The sequence below is a fragment of the Calidris pugnax genome, unplaced genomic scaffold, assembly GCF_001431845.1.
Source record: "Calidris pugnax isolate Ruff unplaced genomic scaffold, ASM143184v1 scaffold89, whole genome shotgun sequence".
Classification (NCBI taxonomy): Eukaryota; Metazoa; Chordata; class Aves; order Charadriiformes; family Scolopacidae; genus Calidris; species Calidris pugnax.
The window spans coordinates 1,049,523-1,072,457 of NW_015090865.1; the positions used below are offsets into that span (position 1 = coordinate 1,049,523).

Below are 22,935 nucleotides of genomic sequence, written 5' to 3' on the forward strand. Positions count from 1 at the left end.
GCTTCTTAGTATCTGTTTAACTCTCATGCTTTTTTAAGGAGGAAATGTTACATTCCAGATCTGATTCCAAGCAAAGAAATAGAAAAACTCTCAACTCTGTTACACACAGTCCCAAGGAAACCGGGAAGACAAGATTTGATGGTATAATAGACACAGCTGGAGGCAGATCAAAGCAACGCAGGCATTTTTCAACAAGAAAGATGACAACTTCTCTCAAATGAAATTAGGGCTTCCACTTACTCTTGTGATGTTTGGAACATCTGCATTCAATATCCCAGTTTTTTACCCTCTCAGTAGGACAGATGGTAATGAGGTACCCAATTCCCACTGGCTTTCAAAGAGATTTAGGCACCTGCCCCACATTTGCTCACGACTTCTTTCTCCACGTCACTTCCAGCAATGACAAACTGCACACAAACCAGGAGGTTCCATCTGCCACTTCGCTGCCAGGTTGCAGTTTGCCCTCGCATAAATCACTCACCCTTTGTGCTCCTCTTTTTAGCCACCCCATTTGAGAAGTAAAAAAAAACCCACTCCATTAATATATTTAAAACTTTTTTAAATGCTTTGAGCTTACGCTAGAGGCAAATTATAAATACATGAATATCTAAATCACCAACGTTCAAAAGCGACAGGAAAAATATTTGTTGGTGGATTAACTACACATGATCAATACCAAATAAAAGTCTACTTGGGTTTTGCTGAGGTCATTTAGTGCTGTACGATTCTCATGAAGTAAATATTTTCGCAAGTGGGGAATGCTCTGAGATTAAGCAATACATTACATTTTTTGATCAAATGCCAGAAGCCATCGGTGAATAGGAAACAGACATCAGTAATTACAGTTCGTACTTCAGCTATTTCAAAACCCCTTGCTTCAATGAGCAAGTATTAACTGGACAGACACTCCTTCACAAATTAGAGGTTGCAAAGGCTTATTACACACCATACTTATCTTTGAAACTTGTCCAACAGAATTAAACTTAAAAAAAAAGATAGAGATTATGGTTGCGGGCAAAAAACTATTAAAACTCTAACAACTATATATATGTTTTTATCTGTCAAACTGTCCCTGCAGCCACTCTTTGGTTTAGGAGCTCAGGAATGCAGTATTAAGAAACACTAGTAATTGTATTGGGATGGTGGTGTCAAAATTCAAACTGGCTGTATTTTTGCCACAGGAGTTGATAAAACAATTTATTTCTTGATTGTGTAGGCCTTAGAACACAACAGAATTGCAAGAACATGAGTCTGGACTATCCCCAGATGGGAGTAGAAATGGAAAAGTATGATACCAACATGAGTGAGAAGCGTACGACGAGAAGTGTCTACACTGCTTAGGGAAGAGTGCACAGAGACATCAACTTCACATCGACCAAATCTATTGTAAAACCAAAAGCAATCCAGGTATCTCAGTGTTTTACAGTACCTGAGTAATAAACTCCATTAAGAGACCTTACCAGCACGTAACAGCACTGGCTTTGATGGGGCCAGGCAGCTCAAGATTCAACCCCTGTTGAAAGAATGACTCCAGAGAACTGCACTTGGGAAGCTATGAGATTTTTTTTTTTTCCCCTCAAATGACTTAAGACTACTCAGGATATCCAAGAGAGTTCCATGGCTACAGCTGGAAGAGATGAAAAATCACGGTGGAGGAAAAATTGGGGCAAAACTAGTGTGTGCATTTAGGTTTTTCAAGGCTTCTGAGGGGCAGGAAGGAGATTAGACAAGGCTGCCTTTTCACTGTTGCCCAACCCAAGATACCACCAAATAAGCTCCTAATAAATATTTAGCTTCACAACAGATTTGCTTGGAAATTAATAATTTAAGTACATTCCTCTAGATACGTAATTTCAGTCAGACAATGAGATAGTACAAACTTTTCATTTGCTAGAAGAATTATTACTACATCTCAAATTTAGTGCAGTATAAGAGATTATACATTTAAGCTGATTAAAAAGGTTTCGGTTAACTGAAACAAGCATTTGGATTGTTTTAACACTGCTAAAAACCAGGAAAAGTTAAATCTCAGGATGCAGTTTGACTTGTTTGGCCAAAATTCACAGCACAGAGAAAAAATCATTTAAAACAAAAAAGTGTCAGGAATACAAGACTTCTTAGAATCAGATCAGCAATTTAGGAGGATGTTTATTAAAAGTACAGTTATGCGTTCATTTTTTTTTTATTATGTATTCAGATGACCTCTATAAAGCTGTATTAGGCTTTTGTATTTTCCCTGCTAATCAGATGGGTTTTCTTGAACACAGTATAATTCAGGGAATTAACTAATATTCTAAGTGAATACTTTAGGGAGAACAAAATACTTGAAACGTGATCATTTTAAAATTCGTTGCACAAGTAACCCAATGCCCAGTATGCTGCATACTTTCCAAATAGTTACATTCCTAATGGCTTAACATAAAACTAATTGGTTATTTTAAGTGAAAAATATTACAGGTGGCTGGGCATGCACTGCTGTCTATGATCTGGCAAGCTCTCTGCCAATAGCTGGGTTTTGAGGCTTTGGATTTCCTTTAAATCACATTTTCATATCAAACAGCACAGAGCCTTAAGATCAAGATCTTTATTTGACTAATAAATACTGTTACTATGAAAAGCAACTATTACAAGAAAATGTATAGCCTCTGTTTAACATACGCTACTTTTAAATGTTTAATGGAATAGTGCTGATGTTTTCAGCACAAAATTATCAGCATCATTCTGCTTTTCAGTATGTAACAAGCAGAAAGGTCAACTGTGTCTAACACTCGTCTACCAGCTGCTTAAAAAACAAAGAAATTACGGACCGAGAACCTGGAAGTTTTGGACAGGAATATTTGGAACTGAGAGAAATCTTGATGAAGGTTCATGGTGCAATCTGTTTATCCAAGTAAACATGCAATTTAACTTTACATAATCACAAAGAGATATCATTTGTTTCCTTCCACACCAAAGTTTCTAGAGCTAATACAGTTTGTAAACTGTAGTGTGAGATTTATGATGTTATACTGCAGAAACCTGTTTAGTCCCTGATTTACAATCCTGGCAATTGTGTTCAGCTCTGTCATCGTAACTAATTACAGCTAACTGCAGATTACCATATTGCAAACTCTCATCTTTGTGAAAGAAATATGATGCTCTGCTTAAAAAAAAAAAAAAGAATCAAACATCCTGAGGGCTAATGAACAAAAATGCACTATTCCATGTTGGACTGCAAACCTAAACTCTTCGAATTGGGGCCGTAAAACTTCAAATTGCTATTTGTTGGCAAGTTGTTTTAGCCCCAAGTACTTACACAGTAAATCACCATTACGCTAATACCATACCTTTGGCCTGAAACATATTAATCTTGGTTAACAATAACTGACATTTACATTACCAATTCAATTCAGGCATTGTGGTGACTAAACATATACGCAAGAGCTTCAGGGAGAAAAGTTATTAGTTCTGAATGTGTCCTTACTTTTCACTGAGAATAATTTTGAAGAAACATTATCATCAATTCCTGTTATAATCTTTTAACATAAACATTCAAATCCTAATTGATCTGTAAAACATTTGATTTGAAGTAAAACCTGCATTTGTTTCTTGGGTACAGTTAACTGCACAATGTAACGTATTCCAGATACATATCAAGATATGTATTTCTATACTTTACCTGCTCAAAGAAACTAGGACTTTTCAAACTTCAGTTCTTGGGAAGGCAAGGAAAATGAGACTTTGAAATATTCTGAAGAACATGGCAGCAGGACATGATGAATAGTATCAGATCCTCCCCGGAGAGGGAGGATGGATTTTTTCAGCCAACTTTTTTTCTGTTCATATTTAGTAAGTACATAAATGCATAAATAATGATGTTTTTAAACAGGTAGCGTGGTTTCACTTTTCTTTATTTAGTGCCTCCCCAAACTTTCAAGCAACCCAAGAAGTGGTACTTAGTACACTAACTCTGTATAACCTTAGCAGGAAAACTCACCCTTCTCCTTACACCCACACATTGTAACTGCTGTGCAGCACAGAACACATATGGAACCAGTATTTTATCCTAACATCAGAGAGTTCTCTACCAGACTCCAAATGCATTATCTTAGATTTTAATTTAAAAAAAAAAATACCATATTTAACATACTATTGACATTTAGATAGCATTTTTCTTATGAGAGAGCCAAAACAAGATACTGCAATTTTTTTAAAAATACCATATTTAACATACTATTGACGTTTAGATAGCATTTTTTCTTACATTATGAGAGAGCCAAAACAAGATACTGCAATCTAACATCATTCAAAGAAACACAAGGAATTCGATGTGTTGGGATTTTTGTTTGGGTTTAGGTTTAAGAAGTCACTGACAAAGATCCTTCAAGCAAAACTAAGTATTTGACTCCTGAGAAAAACAGGATGGGTTACATGTATCCCATGTTGCTTTTTGTTTCCCATCTTTTCTTGGCTTCAAATCTGAAATAGAACACAAAAAACCGTGTTAAGAATCATGAACATATGTGTTTCAGCTATTCAATGATACTATTTTTAATAACAAAAATAAAAACTTATTTTTAATACTAAATAAATACATGATAAAGTATATAAAGTAATAAGTATACAGTAATAAAGACATGAAGGCAATTGTAGCCATATTATCAATACTTTAATTCTGGTAAAGCTTCTGTACTTAGGTCTGATACACTGCTAAAAAAAAAAAAACTACAGAAGACAACCCGAAACCCAACAAGGTTAAACTAAACAAATAAGATTAGCACAAGCCTATTTCAACTAAGAAAACACTGAACTGAGATTGTATTGTATGCAGTTAGTGCCAATGAAACCACAAATGTTTAATTCCATACTCAAATGACTTACCCCCAAGCAAGCTTCTTTTTCTTTCGAGCTTCTTGGGCAGCCTCCGCTTCTTGCTTGGCTTTCACAAAGTTGCGGCAAGCAGCAGCTTTGGCAATTTTCACACCAAGCTAAGACATAAAAAGGAACAAAGGAAAACTGAATAGATGCAAATGGCTCACACGAAATTTAAGCCTCGCAAATTACTTGGTCTGATATTGCTTCTCAAAAGTCAAAAGATATTACAATATCTTCCAAATATTAGGCTGATGCCTATTAGATCAGACAAGCAGGAATGTCTATTGAGAGAAATACAGAGGAGTAGGATCCCGAGGCAAGCAATCCTTTTCACCAAATCCTTCATTTTTAAGAATAAAAGCAAAGGGCAATAGCTCAGTAGATCCTTTTGCTTGTTTGTTCTTTAAATAAATATATAGACATGGATATACACACACAGCTTCCATTAGTAACACCAGTCTGTGACCTCAGCTGCACAAACCCAACAGTACCAGGTCCTACCCACAGAAAAAACACCCCAAAAAGATGGTTTTGTACAGAAAGAGCTGCTGCTACCACACATATTCTAGTAGTACCAGTAGTCGTGTTTTACTCAGACTGTCCAGAAAGTAAACGAAGCAGCACCCTTAAAGTCCATCTGGCATTTAGTCTTCACATCACCAGTTTTTAGATCATTAGCGTGACAACATGCATGCTTTTCAAATAAGGTCATAATAGGCTACAGGTGAATACTACTGTATTTTCATAAACTTATTCACACTGTGAGAATTAAGTTCACTTCAGTGAATGTCAAGGGCAGGCTGGGGGAGAGAATAAAGCAAAAAAGGTGGAAGAATGTACTACGTACTGTGAACTATGACCAGACTATTTTCCTTAATCAGCATTCGTAACTGCTGCACTGTAGTTATGTTTTGTGATTACTGTCATGAGTTGACATTATCTGCAACTAAATTGTGAATTATGGAAGAATTTGGTCTCAAAAGTTACTGCTTTTCTCCAAGAAAACAAGCAATTCATTTAGCCAAAGCTGCTATGAACGGTGATGTGGACAACCAGGTTTTCCTCCTACCCAGCCCAAACCGAATGAAGTTCTCTAACATGGTTCTGACTGGATATTCTAAATTTCCCCAAATGTCATGGGAGCATCATACAAGAGAGGAATGGGAGACTCCTTAACACTTCGGTTAAAGTTCCATTATTAATGGTAATCCAGGCATCTATACAGGCAATTCTTATTTACTCCGAGAGATATTTTATCCAGGTAAGATGAGACAGAACTGAAGATACATCTTCAGGTGTAGAGGCACTGACACATCTACAGCTCTCCCACCAAACACCTACCCCAAGGTTGACACCCTCATCATTTTGATAAAAAAGTGAAACAAAACAGCACCACTACCAGCTATTCGACCTTATTCTACTTTATGGGCCTTTCTGGGTTGAAGAATCAAGAAAGCAGCTTTTCTGCAGAAGGCTTGGAGAGTCTACACGCAGCAAACACAACCTCAGTTTGTGCTTTCTTTGAGGCTTTGAACACTGGCAACACAAACACTGAGTTGAGAGACAAGCATAGTATTTTAAAAGGAAAGTGTACAAAATAAATAACGCTAAACAAGTTTTTCATCTACTATTTGCATGTACTGTAAGGTCATAATAAATATGTACCTGCAGAATCATCTTGATGCACAAAACAATTCATGTGACCAGGCATTTCAAAACTTTTATTATTACCTACATCATTTTCCCCCGAGCAGTAACATTTGATGTAATCACTAACTCAATGCCAACACCTGAACTGCCAAATCTCAAGTCAAAGACTAGAACATAACATTCTCTTATTTGCATTGTCACTTAACATTTAAGGGCAGCTATAAAAACGCTTAGGAAAACTCACCTAAGATATTCAAAAAAATGTTTACTTGTTAATTGAAACAGGACTAATTATTAGCTTAAAAAATAATCTGATGGCTGAAGACAGTCTATCAGCAGAGTCATTACTTTATTTTTGAATGTATTTTACCTCCTAACATACTTCAAAATGAGCTCTTATGATGTGATGAATAACAGCATCTCCTTAAAATATATTCTAGTGGCCTATTGGACACTTATTCACATAAAATATGCACAAGTGAGGTCTACACAAGTGCTGCAGAAAAATCTTTTGATCTGTATTTCTTGGAAGACAAAATGAATTCTTCCATCTCTGAAAAGTAAGGGGAAAATGGGATAATAAGATCCTTTGCAGTCTATGTGGATGTAAAAAGGAGAAACATTCTGTAGCATTAATGTTATTATTTCTAGGCTAGAGTCAAATTTTCAAGACATGAAAATAAATATGTCGCATATAAACACACACATATTTCAGTCAGATTAAATATCTTCTGCTCCCACCCACACCCAGACATACATCTTCACTCCCCCCTTTTCCCAAAAGAAATCCGTAAAAGCTCGGTCAACGGGTTTTACATTTAAAAAAAAAAAAAACCACATTTCAGGTCATCAGATAACTCAATAAAATACAATCTTAAAGAAGTAAGAAAGCATGAATAAAAATATATACAACAATTTCTTGTGTAGTCAAAGTATCAGCATTTTCCATATAGAACATCCAATATTTTGCTGCATTTTAATTAAGGTGTCTAAACATTATCACAAAGAACTGCAAATTGGTCAGAGCACGCAGTAAGGAAAATTAAGCTCTAAAGGCTTTTTATCACCATATTTCAGGAACCAAGGGTGTAAAATGTTCTAATTTGGGATATATTAAAAGCCATAAAAGGTCTTTCAAAAAGATTAATGGTACTTTGCTTGGATTTAAGATAAGGGCTTTAGCTGGTTGGAAAAGCAGGGCCCTGGCTAGACCCTTGAGGCATTCATCTTTACAGCCACTTGGAAGATTTGTAAAAGCGTCTGCATAACCTCAAGCAAACGCACTGCGACATTTTTTTTTTTTTAAATTCCTTTCAATTTTACAGGTTTAAAGTGTGTAAATCATATTGGGTAGTAAAGCTGATATAATGGTTCATCCTTGTAACACAATATATATATTTTTAAGACAAACTTCAGAAAACAACTTGGTTTCTACAGGGCAAAGACCTTTCCATTTTGAAGTTGACCAATAATCACGTCAAATCTCTTACTCTAGATGTTTAATGTAGCGTAAATGAAAATTCCTTATCCGTTATTTTTCATAAATTTTCTACTCATCTGAAATTGTTACCTTGTAACAAATTTCTGAAGCTTTGCTTCTTTTTGAACAGTTTCAAGGCATTTATTTAAAAATACCAATTATCATACTTTAACTTTTTATGGAATAACAGGTCTCTACGAAAAATATTTATGCCATTCTCTTTTGTTCTTTAATTAAATGAAAACAGATGTTTTCTGAAGTAAAGCGGAACCATTACTGGAGTACTTAAAGTGTTAAGGTCTTTAATTTTTATATCAGTTTGGTCTACAATTCCTGATTGTCTTTACTCAAGCTCAACATTAATGTCAAGCAAGTTACCTAGGAGACGAAAGAGATCAAAGAGACAAAAAACCCTCAAATGTCTGATTAATCAAGCCTGCAAACAGCTTATTTCTTTTAGCCTGCATGCAAGTATGAAAATGAGATTCTGGGAGCCGTACATTGTGCAGATTTGTTCATTCTTATCAGAACAAAGCCAGCGGCAGCTTATTTCATGGATCATTGGCACTGTCATCAGTGCTACACAGAACGGGTGACAGCTCCTCATTTTGAGGCTTGAACAAAATTAGCAAAAAGTCGGCACAAATTAGCCTCTCATCTTTTTAGTAATATGACATTATTCATTTACTTTTTATCCAATTTTTAATTTTTTCCTTGTCAGCTATCCCTTTCTAGTGTTTCTTGCACAGCATCATAAAACACTTTTAAAACAAGCAAAGAAATGGCTGAAGTTGAAATAGTATGTAAAGTTCAGGCAGAAGAGTAAACATTTTTATTAAGTTGCAACAGCATCTACTGTAACTTCCAGAAAACTTCCTTGAAAATCCAGGCGTTTGACACGAAATATCATAAAGCCAAGACTTTTCATTAAGACAGCACTGTGCAATGTCAACCCTGAAAGATCCAAGGAATGAGACAACAGATTCAAGAACTGTTCCAGAAATATTTGGGTGTGATAATACAAAACACTAACCCTACAGAAGCTCCACCAAAGCATCTCTATTCAAACAGGTCCTGCAACACCCTACGATCATACCCAGAGAAGCCAAACAGCCTTTTAATACAGTGTTACAGTTTCTCATCAAATATGAATCTAGTTATTTCAGGCTTGCCTTTAGCAATGATTTTCTCCTTTTATGTTATGGAATGTTATCCATTGCTGACGTATATAAAATATATAAAGCAAACAAGAATACCGAGTGGATTTTGCAGTGAAAATTGTCCCCTTTCAATGATGTGCTCAACTTCCACTGTAAAATACTTTGTAATATCTTTGTTGTATTTTTATGCTGTGCATTACAACATCAAATTATATTAGGATGACAGAGTAATGGAGGAAGGACAGAAAACTGTTCTAATAATAAGCTCTTTGCCAGATTCAAACATTTAAATGCAAGTAACTTCTTCCATTCATGAGAAAACACAGCATTAAAAAATTAACTATAAGCTGTTAGATGCTTTACACAGCGCCCTTATAAGAAAGGCAGTTTTAAAAAAAGAACTGTAGTACTGTTTTCAGCAATTTCTTTATCTCTGTTCTTCTAAGTAAGAAAGCTTATTAACAAGCTTTGAACTTAAAATCACATTTACAATAATGTGCCATCAACAGTTTTATAAGCTAATTAGAAAAAAAGATTAATTAATGACTGGCTGCTAATAAAATGGCAATCATGAAGAAAGAAACCAAGGGTGCTAAGCTTCAACTACCACCAATTAAGAGCTAATTACAAACAAATTATATATGTGTTTTGCTGTGGGCTTTAATTTACTAAAATGGTTTTAATTAAAAGAGAAAACATGCTGATTAATTGAACTGCAGAAAAAATCTACAGTATAAACTGTGCTTTGTCTGTCTCTTTAATTAGACTTGTAACATCTGAAATCTTTTTTTAAGGTTTGTTAAGGAAAAGATATACATAATTAAGGGAGCATAAGAATGTAATTCTAGGTGATAACCCTGCCATGTTCCAAAGGTTAAAAGAAAACAACCTCAATGAAGAGAGATATTTGGAAGCACCTCTGCTAAGTGTTAGAAAGAAAATCCTTCAGAGACAAAAAATAAACTCTCTTTTTTTTCCTCCTTTCCCTGGGTCCTTCGATGGGCATGACCTCCAAATTAATTGCTGCTTGGTTACATTCCATATACAATTGCATCAGTCTCTTCGGGTACCTCAAAGCACTATGATGAACTCTGAATGCTGCACAGAATTCAGAAACAAAATTCTATCTTGTCAATAAAAAAAATAGTAAGCGTTTTTACCACATAGCACCCATCAAGCACTACAAGATGTCCACCTGAAACAGTGATGTGTGTGTGTCACCTCATGATCAATCGGATCCAACCTGGATTTTCCAGGGGAAAACAGCTTCCAGAATGGTTCTCAATGTTACGACATACACCCTTGCTCATGTATTTCCCATTCTCAATTATGTGGCTAGAAGTTACTTACAGACAACAGACACTAATTTGATCATTAGACAGCGATCAAAACTGATGCAACAAATTTTGAAGCCAACAGCAGGACTGATCTTGCTGTAACATGAGAATGATACCCCAATGAATAACCAACTAATTTCATTGATTATAATGTAGATCTTTCATTTAAGCTTGATTACAATGCCACAGTTTCCCTATAAATTGCAGGTTTTAAAAAAAAAAAAATGTTTCACAAAGTGCCAGAAGCCACTAAGCTAAGCACTTCGAAACAGTGCTGTCAAAAAGCCTGTGCTATTTAGAGACTGACGACTCCAGTAATTTAGCATACTAAATTACAAAAATATTTTAAAAGTTCCTCTTGACAGGTAAATCTAATATGGTCAAGATTATTTTATCGTCTTCAAGTTACAGTCCTCAGGCTAACACGCTCTTAGACAACGTGGCACCTACCTACCAGGCAGCTGAGACAAAAAACCACAAGCATAATGCAAAGTTTGAGGTTTAGTCAGATTAAGTGTTGGAATATTAGAGCCATAAGAAATCTGCATTCTGCTTCCTGAGATACACAATGATTTCCATACAAAAGCACTACAAAAAATTCTTTTTCTAGGGGAAAAACAGCTTGGAAAATATTTTCAGGTTTATATATTAGGGTTCTTCAAAAATTATTTGGTTTAATTAGGAAAAGAACTTTTCCAAGTATCACTCCAAATTGTAACAGATTTCCAACAAAGTGAAATTACCAGTTATCTCCACACACCATCCTTACACAAAAGGATAAACATCTCCAACTAGGTACAGTCACAGTGCTCTAACTTATCAACATTTATTCTTATAAAAAACGCAGGCAGTTTCCCAGACACACAGTAGGAACAATTAAAATACATTTCAAGATACTATTCCAAAAAGGTGACATAGTTCAAAGTGTTTGTTCCCAACTTCATGTACAAGTACCTGCTACCATTAAATGTCAACTAACCTAACCTCCAGCAGCACCAAGGACATCATTTTATCTCAGCCCAAGTGTCACCATAAACAACTTTCACTCTAAAAGGTTCAGAATTTTGGGGGTAACTCCTACCTTAATATTAACACTTCTGTTGGCATCTCTCAAGTTACACAAGTCATCATTAAATGCAGCATTCAAGCACTAGCTGTAAATACACCATTCTACATTTGAAAAGAATAACTTTGAAACATGAAGGACTCTCCGCCAATGCTGAAAGCCCTGGAATGTAATAACAAAGACAGCAACTGGATTACAATAATAAACCTGAGCTGTGCATATTATAGCAGCACACTGCGATGAATTGCTATTTAATACCAATAGTACTATGTTGTAGGTATTACAGAAGTAATTCAGTCTAACGATGTGTTTAAAAATCCACAGTGAATTAAGATTAAGCAGTATGACACACCTGCATTATGTTGATGCTCAACAAAAAAATACCAAAGAAGTATTGATCTTATAGACTGAAAATGCACCACGGCAGAGATGCTCAAGCTGGACCAGGTTCTAGAAGCAGAGTTACCCAGGGCCTAAATTATTCTGTACAACATAAAGCAGACATGCCCATACTCTTTCAGGAAGAATTTCACTAATATATAAAATAACGCAATCAAGGATTTCAGGAGGACTGGAACTCTTAGTGAAGCAGAACACCCCAGACAAGAACATGCTGTGGGTATGGCCAAGGATGCTACAGTCCAGGATCTGCTACCCTGGTTAACTCCCAAACTAATTGCAACCATTCTTCTAGTCCACAAACTAGGATGACAACAGGAGACCAAGGGGAGTACTTTGTAGTGAGGTTTGACAAGAGATTAAACTGAATTATCATCATCATCACATAAGCACAACTAATTTTTTTTTACTAGAAACGCAACTGCCAAAAAAAAAAAAAGGTAAAGTATTTTTAGATTGTCTCATAAGCTACGTATGAATCCAGACATGCAGTCACTATTAAACACAGAGCCTCATGCACAAAGTATCCGAGCTATCTCCTCTCAGTCCAAAACCTTGAATGCTACTAGATTGAGAAGTTCTGTTTTGAAATCAGCATTTGTGCACACTCTTCAGAGCAGAAGAAAGCAACAAATAATATACTACCCAAAGCCTCATTTCCAGCAGTACAATAACATTTTCCTTAAAGAACCTGCAACAAGTACCACATGGAAACCAAAAGACCCAAAACCTTGAAGCAGTATCATTTAGGCTTTTAGGATGTAAATCTCAGTGATCCACTCACAGCTGCTAGATTATGCATATTGCCTAAATCATCACCGATTTTAAAGGAATCTGGTGTTTAAAAACCTTTTCTCACTGTGTCATAATGATAGCATATTGACAGCATCATTTTGGCATTCCTTTGCTTTTTAGAACATGTTTTTACTGCCTATTCTCATCATCTGTTTATTTTTGGCTTCATTTTTCTAAATACTGAAGCTGCCCTATCAGTTTCACAGGCTTATAAATGTTATACATCAAAAATTAGTTTCACTTATTAAGGCAGGAAACGGCTTTAAGAACTCTGGGATCTGTGCCTCAAAGCAAAAGCTTTATCAGCAGGTTCCAGTCACTGCTTCTTGCAAAAGAAAATGGTGCCGATTAAAAGCCCCTACACCTGATTTCAAAAAGAACACCTACCCACCCAACATTTTTCACAGGGCTGCGAGGGGGGCTGCACCCCAAACAGGAGGCAGCTGTTTCTCACCCACTCCCTGCCCCCACCCCTGCAACGCCGCTCAAGAAAAATGAAAACTATACATAAAGAGATGGAGTCGAGATAAAAGAACAATAATTCATCCACTTCTTTCTCCAGACTTCAGAAGGGGTGCACTTCAATACGGTCACAGCACAGCTCCATGCCTGACTTCCTCACGGTCTTGTGTTGCATTTGGAAGTTAGAGGGATATAAATAGCCACATACTTTAAAAATTAACTCATTTCTAAGAAGTATTACGTAAAATGAGTTTTAAAAGGGACATTTCCTTAAACTGCAAAGAGAAGGAAAGTAGCAATTGAGTCAGTCCTACCTAATATGAAAGCAGTATTTTATTAATTGTACTCGTATACAGAACTGATTTTCAAATCAACCTCTTCCATAATCAAACCCTTTTCTGTAGTTCTTCACTGAACCACAATTAGTCACTGTTAGAATTATTTCCTTAGAATAAAAAGTATTTCAAAAAAATCTATTAAAACAACCAAACCACCAGCTTCTTAAAATCACAAAGAAAAACGAATCTTGCAGTGGGTTTTGTAGCACATCTTTACAAGGGCAGAGAACCCCAGTGAATTCACGTGGCTTCTGCCTCGACAGAACTCCTCATGAGATCGAGCCAGAGTCATTTGAGTTTTCCTTCTTTCAACATACTATTTATTCAGATAAACCCACTTAACCAAAACCAAGTCAAGGCTGTGAATACTAATAATGTTTCAAGCATTTTGTTTTCAGAATTACAACATGCTAATATTTGAAAGTCAACAATTTGGAGCTAATGTTCCACAAATAATAATACATTGCTGTAGCACCTGGGATATGCTAGATGCTGTACAATCCCATGGCTACTGAAATCAGATAACAGCTTATCATAAATATTACAAAACCTTAAAACTTCTTACATTAATTTGTTTTTATAGTCAAACAATTTGCACTAGAACCCCAGTATGTTTTATTGATTATGATACTCTAACCACTTTAGAGTAGATGGGATAATGACATTTGTGAAGGAGAACAGCAAGTACAACATGTTGTAACCACAGAAGGGAAAATATAATATAACAGCATCGCTGGGAGAAGCTGGTCAGGCTTAAAGGGAACATTAAGACACCATTCCCATCACTGTCAATAGCTGTTACCTTTGTGGATTGAAATTTTGAGATCATTGGTGAAAAGGCAGATAAAAGCATAGTCATTAGAACCTACTCTGAGTGACTAAATGTAAGAGTTGAATAACTGTATAACACCACACACTACGGAACAGCTAGTTTTACCTAACCTTATTTACAGAACCTTAAGAACCATATTTCCTATTTATTAAAGCTATCTATTTTTAAGGCCATCACAGAATATTGTATTATATTACATTAAAGAGATTTAAATCTGCGATTTTGCATTAAAGCTTAGCTTCAAACCCTGTACTTAGAAAACATTTTAAGTATTTGTATGAGAATGAGAAGTACTCAGAATGTTTGTCTTGATGCTTTTCTAATACCTTTGGATTTTGTTAGTATATACAGTGGAGAGAAAATTCCCATTAACTCTGTGAAGACTGAGGATGCAACATAGACAAACGAAAGCAAAAAATATAATTAATTTCTAAAATGAAATTATAAATATTCCAAATTTAATTATATAAATCAGATGACTTAAAAGTGATAGTTTCTCCACTCATCTCCAGTAGTACTTATTTGGTTATTTTTTCCTACCTGGCTTCAAAACTATTCTATCTTTTTATCCCAATTTTCTTCCTTCACATTCTCTTCCCTGCACACAAATAGCAGTGGGTACAATGGCCTTCATGGATTTCAGTTATGTACTTCAGCTGCTGCCACCTACCATATGTGCACCAATTTAACCACTTCATATAAGAAATTTCTTATATAAAACTACAATCTGGTAGATTCCTCATTAGTTTAAGTACTCACTCAGCACTACACAAATCTTTAAAGGGTCCACTTTTTCTAGCACCAACAAGACAATATCTTGAAAAAGTGGTTTTCACCTGATTTTTATCTTTTTTTTTTTTTAAGATATGCATTGATATTAAAAATTATGACAAGGATCAAAAAACCCCCACACATCCATTCATTCTATGAACATCATTCTAAGGCTACAGCACTGTTTGACATCCATCTATTCCCATTCTTCACAATTCTTCCACCCATTAGCTAGTTCTCACATGAATATACAGGAAAAAAGCACTGACACACGTTTGAGTGTATCTGTCCATATTTGGGCATGTCTTGCTCTAAACTAGCACTGACACACAATTGAGTGTATCCGTCCATATTTGGGCATGTCTTGCTCTAAACTTGCTACATCTCTACCTTTCTTCAGGCCTCCCAAGCTTATTGGGGAGGGAATGCAAAGAAGAATCTGAGGCACAGAGAACTCACAGGAAGGGAACATCTTACTCATGTTTTCTTGACTTGCAACATGCAGAAAAATCAACAGCTCAATACAGAGAACTAGTTACTGACTCATCTGACTCATGAAGTCAGCAGGAAGGATTTAAAGCCAGGTTACTTGGGATCATCCATGGTTATGTTTTCAATTCTTATACAGCTGTCCAAGCATTACTACATCAGCAGCAAAATCCTTCAATGGCTGACAGAAATCTGCTAAGGAAGCAGGGGAGACACCCCAAACAATTTTCAATGCTGTTTTAGTTAAGACACTTTTTGTACAAATGCACAAAACTAAAAGTTTCCCAAGAGCTTTTGTTAATATCCCACTTACCTCACGAGTAGCTAATCTGTCACTCAGCTCCTCAGCCTTATCAATGTCACCTTCGGCCACAGACTTCTCTATGCTAAGTTCAAGGCCAGACTAGAAAAAGAAAAGCAAATACCTTTAGGACAAAAAGAAATAACACATTTAAAGGAAGCATCTCCTTTCTAAAAATGTTTCTTTCATAAAATTCTTTATTTTAAGACACTGCATAAACCCGTAATTTCTATGTAACACAAATCACTTTGTCTATGTATTGTAATGGACAGTATAATTAAGAATTCACTGAAAGGCTGCCTGAGCACAAATCATTGCATTAGTTCCACCTTATGTGCAGGATAATACTGTAGGTTAAAAAAATTACACGGACTAGTTTATGCCTGTCACAATAAAATTTCATCTGAAGATCTGGCTTATCTCTTCCATCCCTGGAGCTTTCTAAACAAAATGTGAAATATATGTGTCAGGTAACATGAAGAATGGCAATTACCACTGTATCGTTACAGTTCTAAGATCTTATCTTTATCCAAAAACTGAGTTCTGGCACGGTGCCACTCCACTGCGCTAATAAATTAAAAATTCTAGCAGTCCTATGGAGAACAATGAAAAAGCTTCACAATTTAACCTCTGAAAATAAGAAAAATAACTTTTATAATCAACATAACATGTGTAACGACAACATTTACAAATAATGTAATAACAAAAAGTAAATATTTACTGGAAATTATAGTTGGAAACTTTAGAAGGACTGCAGAAGGGTAGCAGGGCAATAGGCACTGACTGACTGCAGAATTTCACAGAAAAACCTCACTCAAAAAAAAGACAATTTACAGCCTCACTAGTTTTAAATATTAATGATGTTAAAGAAAACACATGACAGTTTCATAACATATACTTTAAAAAAAATAAAAAAGCAAACAGAATTCCTGAGAAATAGTGATCTGCAAATACTGTACTGGAACTATTCAGGTGGAAGTTAGGGAAAAAAAAGTGGAAGCAAGTTCTGTTAGATGCGTTTTCTGAAATTAACGAAACATGTTCCACTAAAGTCCCTGAACTTCCACTGAACTATTCAGGTGGAAGTTAGGAAAAAAAAAGTGGAAGCTGCAAGGATAGCAAGTTCTGTTAGATGCATTTTCTGAAATTAACGAAACACATGTTCCACTAAAGTCCCTGAACTTCCACAGAGAGCATCTGCATTTGTCTCATTCCAGATCTATCCTGAGCAACTTAATGACAACTAAATACCCAGCAAAAGTAAGAACTCAAGACAGAAGTGAACAATGTCTCCTGGCTTGCATGCAGTAATTTTCTTTAGGCAAATGAAAAATACAAGGTTGCTCATAAAGAATGCTAACAGAACATTTGATGTAGAACTTACACAGGCCTTTACTAGAAGAGTTACAGAACAAACAGTATTATGAGGAACTCGCAATATAATGAGTTTCTTTACTCAGCCATCACTTTATACCAGTTATTTCAAACATTATTACACAAGTGTGTGTAATATTTCAGTATTGCACAATAGTATTTATGAACAGAAAGTGTTGTAAGTTCAGTAAAACTGTATGGTAGGTTTGTCCCTCTAATTCCTATAGCCACTGGTGTCAACTAAAAGATTTGTGTGACATATTTTAAAGTTAAAACACAAATAATAATAATTAAAAAATCAAGAATAGAAGAAAGTCAAACAATGCATATGAAATGTTCTCATGATAACAAAGAACAAGACCAGACAGAAAACAGACATGGATACCGTCTCAAAAGAAATCCCAGCAACCTCTCAATCCAAGTACAATTCATGCGACATTGACAAGGAAATTAAGTAAAACATGTACGAAATTATCATTCCTCAGAGTGACTTGATCATTGTTAAATAGTACTCATTGTTAAATAGTCTCAGTTTTATTCTTATCTCAGTGAAGGCTGAGTTTTTACTGCCAAGTAAACAGTATCAACAGTCACCTTTTGTGGAGCCCTGCTATCCACAGGTGATTCGAATCTGTCATTGATTCCAAAGTATTGTGTAAGTTCTTTCCATTTATCTTCATATGCCAACTGTTGACTACTAAAAACAAACAAACAAAAAGTGATTACTATAACCAGTCACCTTTCCACAACTTGTAATACTCTTTCTAAAACTAAAAGGAATTCTTCCATTTGGCAGACATGCTCTTTTCACCCATTCAGAGTTTTTAATGGAAGTGAAATTAATTAGTCCTTCCCCTCTGTAAGTGCAATTCCACAATCTTGAAAGCAAACTTACAGAATCAGAGGAACATTTAGGTTGGAGAAGACCTTTAAAATAATCAAGTCAACTGTAAATGTAACAGTGGCAAGGAGGAAAAAGAAGAGGAAGAGGAGCAGGCTGAACAGCAGCTTGTATGCAATTACATGCAAAACATCCATTACGAATAACACTAATTCCATTTTAAGTTACATTTGTGTGGATCTTTAAAAATCAAGCAATAAACTGCATGAAGCAATCACTGGTATCAAACTCAGCCTGCCCAACAGAGACACTGAACAACTGCAACAGATATTTGTTATGATGCTCAAAGCCAGGCTTTGGCCATGCACGTGGTCAAGCTTTTTACAAGTTTTGCCCGATATTAAAAACAGACCTCAAATAATCACATTGACCTGGTTATACCTCTTAGTCACTTCATCGTTCTTTTTCTGCTTTTCTAGGGGGAAAAAAAAAATAAAAATCCAACATTACACAGTAATACCCTACAGCTTCCAATGAAGTTAACAGAACTCTAATTGGTCACATTTCCTTTGAAAGATTGACACATTAGGAGTTTTACCCAATGATCATGTGGATTTAAACCACACAGCTGTAAGATTTTTTGTATCAAGAAACTCCTATAATATCTGTGAAGAATTTTTAACCAGAATACACAAAAGTATGTTCTATGAAATTGCTGAAATACACTTAGCAATGAGAAATCAGTATTAACCAAGTGAGTCCACCTCCTTTTTAAAAGAGAGGATAAATGTATTACTTATAAAGTTTAAGTAGCAATTTACAACCTGGTCCTACAAATGATGCATACACGTGGAAAAACAATATCTCATTAACAGCTAGAGTGCATCTACTCAGGCATTCAAATCTTGGTAAAAAAACAAAACAAAACAAAATCACCAGAACAAAACAACCTACACACAAAAAAACCCCACACCAAACCCCACAAATCCCATTCCAATGTAATTGATACTAATTTCATTTTGAGAAAATAAATTCTGTAATTACATAAAACACCTTTTCTGCGGCGCTTTCTTTTTCGGCTTTTGTTTTCCTGATTTGCTTGTGTTTTCATTTCACGGTTTTTCTTCTGAAGCTCCAAAAATTTCTACAAGATTAAGAAAAGGCAAATCAGTATTTTTTTTTCATTTTTAAAAAAACTGCATAACGTGCTGAGAAGTGTCCCAATCTCTTATTTATCCACAATATCTTATATCTATGACACTAAAATTTATGAATTGACAACACCCAACTCTGATGGCATTAAACTGGAACTGGCTCTAATCTTCTACCTCTGACTTTCTGCCCTCCCTAAATCCCAGGACTATTCAAACCCCACAGTTTTCTCAAGGGACATGTCACTGGATACAGTTATTACTGGTCGAGCTATTCAATGTATCGTTATTGCCAGGCTGGTAGTTTGCAATCCAAATATTTCTGACAGCATAGCCCTTGCACAGCAGGCTACTTACACAGATTGATGGATGGAGGAAAATATCTAGCTTTTGCCAAATCTTATTTTGATTCAAAAGCCTAAAACGCAAAGATTGCTTTATTTTATTCAATCTTTACATGCAACAAGAAAATCAAGAGGTTATAAGTACCTATGAGTCTGAATGCCTGCAAATAAGCCCTACAGAAAGCAGAAGGGTACACCTCAGCTTTGCAGACAAGCATCACCAGTACAGTGGCTGATACATGTAGCTGTAAATCCTTACTCGTGCAGAAACCAGTTATGAAGAAGCTCACAGCCCCTACACTACTGAAACCACAAATCTATATACAACTGTACAGCTACCCAAACATCTCTCTGCTGCTTTTCAATCACCACTGAACTCGGGGGAGAAAAAAAAAGTTACATTCACCTCCTGTCTAAATTTCTGCTCGCCCTGCTTGAAACAATCCAAGGTATTTTATGATGACTACACTCTGATCATATTTTACTTCATTTCAGATTTGTATACTGAGTATTCAACCCCGAGTTATTTTAATTTAAAAATTAGCCACTCGACTTTGAATATGTTATATTTATGCCCTGGGCATTTGGAGACCTGTAACAATACCCACATTCCAAATATTTAAAGACACTCCAGAAGGGCATGTTTGAGATTCATTTTCTCCACCTGTCAGTGGTATCTCAATGGGCTCACTGATGGCATTGCTTTCGGGTCCCTTCTCCTGGAATTCGGAAAGTTTCACCGTTTCGGTATCTTCTTTTGCATCTTCCTTTGAAAATGAACCATGCAATTCGTCTCCATCATCAGAACTTAAGTCAACATCACTTTCATTCAGTCCTGGAGGTAAAAGTCCACTCCACATCTTCCAGTTTAAACAAGTCCAAACCACTTCAAGTCACTGCAAAGACACCAGAGTTATTCGAGCTGACCCGTTCCAAGATAAAAACATAACCAGTCTGCAGAAGAAACAGAAACAGCAAAACACATGATCAGAAATATTTTAGTTTAAGAAAAGTAAGTAACATTAGATGTTTTAAGACAAGCACATTATAAAGCTTATAATACCTCCTATTTCAGCGAGAAATGGAGGATTTAAGTGCACGGGTTGAAGCTATTCGCTCTTTATTATTATTATTCCTTATTCTTTTTTTGCCACTTCCCATTTGTTTACCGCTGCTTTCCGTTTAAGAGCGATACGGCAGCGAATGCCCCCGCCTCCGCCTCCTCCTCCCAGGGGCAGCGGGGACCGGCAGGTCCAGCCCTTCCCGGCGACCGCTTCCCGGAGCGGGGCAACCGCCTCCCCCGGGCACGGCCGAGCTCCGCCGGTCCCCGGGGGCGAGGACGGGGCGAAGCGCCCGCCCGGGGGAGGCGGTAGGCCGGCGAGGAGAGAGCAGCCGCCTCCGGGGAAAGCGGAACGCCGCTCTGGGCCGAGCGGGAGACCGGCGACCAGTACCCCCGTCCCGCGGTCTCTGTAGACCCGCAAACAACCCCAACACCCCGCACCACAACCCCGGCGCCGGCGTTCCCCCCGGGCCCTGTTTACCTGGCCGCCATCTTGGCACCGCCGGAACACCCCGCCCGCCGATTGGACTCTGCCCCGCAGCCAATCAACGGGCGCTTTGCTGCCTTTGGGCCCTGCCTCTCTGGTCTCCATGACAACCAGGCGGGGCGGCCTGTGCCGGGGCGGGGGGCGAGGGACCGGCCCCGGCTCCTGCCCCAGCCCCCGGGGAAGAGGTGCTGCCTTCCCGGGCAGGGGGTTCTCCCCTTTGGGGCGGTGGGGATATAGGCCCCCTCCCCGTAGGGAGGCCTCTCGGGGGGAACAGAGCAACCTCCTCGCAGCCAGGAGGGCTCCAGAAGGGTCTGACGGCCCAACGTGTGCAAGTGAGGGGATTTTGTCAGGAATTCACAGCAGTGGTCCGAGAGAAAGGCTGGTGACAAGTTTTACAGCAATCCTAGTTGTCACGAAGGAGTATGGCATCTATTCCCAAAGTAAACCTTGTAATTTATGCAGTGCCTAAGTGTTTATGCTGAGACATAATGGCTAGGGTCAGCAACCTTACTCTTCAAGAACGGAATAGTCCTTTTAAAGTTCCCACTAGTCTCTTGGATTCATGTGGTAAAAAGAAAACCTCAAAAACACTAGTCCCAGGTCTTGCAAGGTTGTTCGTTGCAGATTGTCTTCCAGCATCAGAACTTGCATTTTCCTTAAACTGCTCCAAGAATGTGGAAAAGCACTTAGGGAGTTCTGACCCAAATAGCACCATGCTTGGTGCTTCAGAGGTGACCAGTGAATCAATGCAGAGCACTCAATAAAGGTCTCGTTTATTTCAAAGATTCTCTTACACCTTCATGTCCTTCCAGCTTTCATAGGTGAGACAGATGAAACAAGTATTTAGGAAGAGCTTGAATATGATTCAGCAAGAACACCTTGCATATAAGAAGCAACAAGAAGGAAGGCACAGAAAATAAAGAGGAAGGGATAAGACTGACATCACTAGCACTGAAATGTATCTGAAAGGAGGTTTCATGATTGAAATAATTTTGTAAGAAGATGCATTTTTGAGTGACATTTTGACAGGTTAAAAACCGAATCTCAGTATGAAGACTTCTGAGAAAGGAATTGCTAACACCAAATCAGGACAAAACCTGGCTATTGACAAACACTTAAGAGTTTAAGTGTTAACAAAGATGGATAATAGGGAATATGCCTTTGAGTGGGGATTTCATGGTGGATCACAGCTTCTGGGATTGGCTGTGCATGGAAGGAAAAACAAACACCTTTCTCATGGGCATAAAGCAGATCTTCAGATTCATTTCCTTTTTATGCAATAATTTTACATCCTCAGATTCATTTCTAAAATCAATTAATTCCGTAAGTAATCACTTTTTCATGAACTACATGTAAATTTCACACTCAGCTTGCTAACTAGTTTTTCCTCTCATCTGGGAAATCAATTTTTAAGAGATTTATTTTATTTACATTTAATAATTGATTGTTTTTGGTATACAGATAAGTGGTAATTGATAAATGTATTGATACTGGATATTCATTGCTGTTTGTTCAAGCAAAATGTTAGACCGTTAGGCTGTGTGATATTTTCTTAATGTGAGCTAATCTGAGAACACTCCAAGAGTTGAAAGATGTGTGACATCTTCATGTAAATGTATATTTTTGATAGGGACACATTTTCAGAAGACAAGTTTAATTTCATGATACAACTTGTATCCAAACATTGCTCTCCTTATTTAGTATCCACAAGCCAGTTTGTGGCACAAATTGGCACTGGTAGTGC

General features: G+C 37.0%; 1 protein-coding gene across 6 annotated transcripts; it reads right to left on the reverse strand.

Moving 5' to 3' along the window:
* Positions 1–2,130: 2,130 nt before the first annotated feature.
* On the reverse strand, positions 2,131–21,238 carry FAM204A (family with sequence similarity 204 member A). Of its 6 annotated transcripts, XR_001412411.1 has the most exons (9): positions 21,186–21,238; positions 20,253–20,598; positions 19,203–19,293; positions 18,591–18,624; positions 17,903–18,005; positions 15,947–16,036; positions 4,861–4,967; positions 4,244–4,458; positions 2,131–4,153 (listed from the first exon to the last, which is right to left on the reverse strand). XR_001412411.1 is itself a non-coding variant. In XM_014945353.1 (8 exons), the coding sequence occupies exons 2-8, from the start codon at positions 20,502–20,504 to the stop codon at positions 4,407–4,409; spliced, it is 726 nt and encodes a 241-aa protein (XP_014800839.1). In that variant the 5' UTR covers positions 20,505–20,598; positions 21,186–21,238; the 3' UTR covers positions 4,222–4,406. The 6 variants fall into 6 exon arrangements, 5 of the variants coding, with proteins under 5 accessions (XP_014800839.1, XP_014800835.1, XP_014800837.1 ...); XM_014945353.1 differs by lacking the exon at positions 2,131–4,153 and having other exon boundaries at positions 4,222–4,458; positions 17,903–18,002; XM_014945349.1 differs by lacking the exon at positions 2,131–4,153 and having other exon boundaries at positions 4,222–4,458.
* Positions 21,239–22,935: the final 1,697 nt, after the last annotated feature.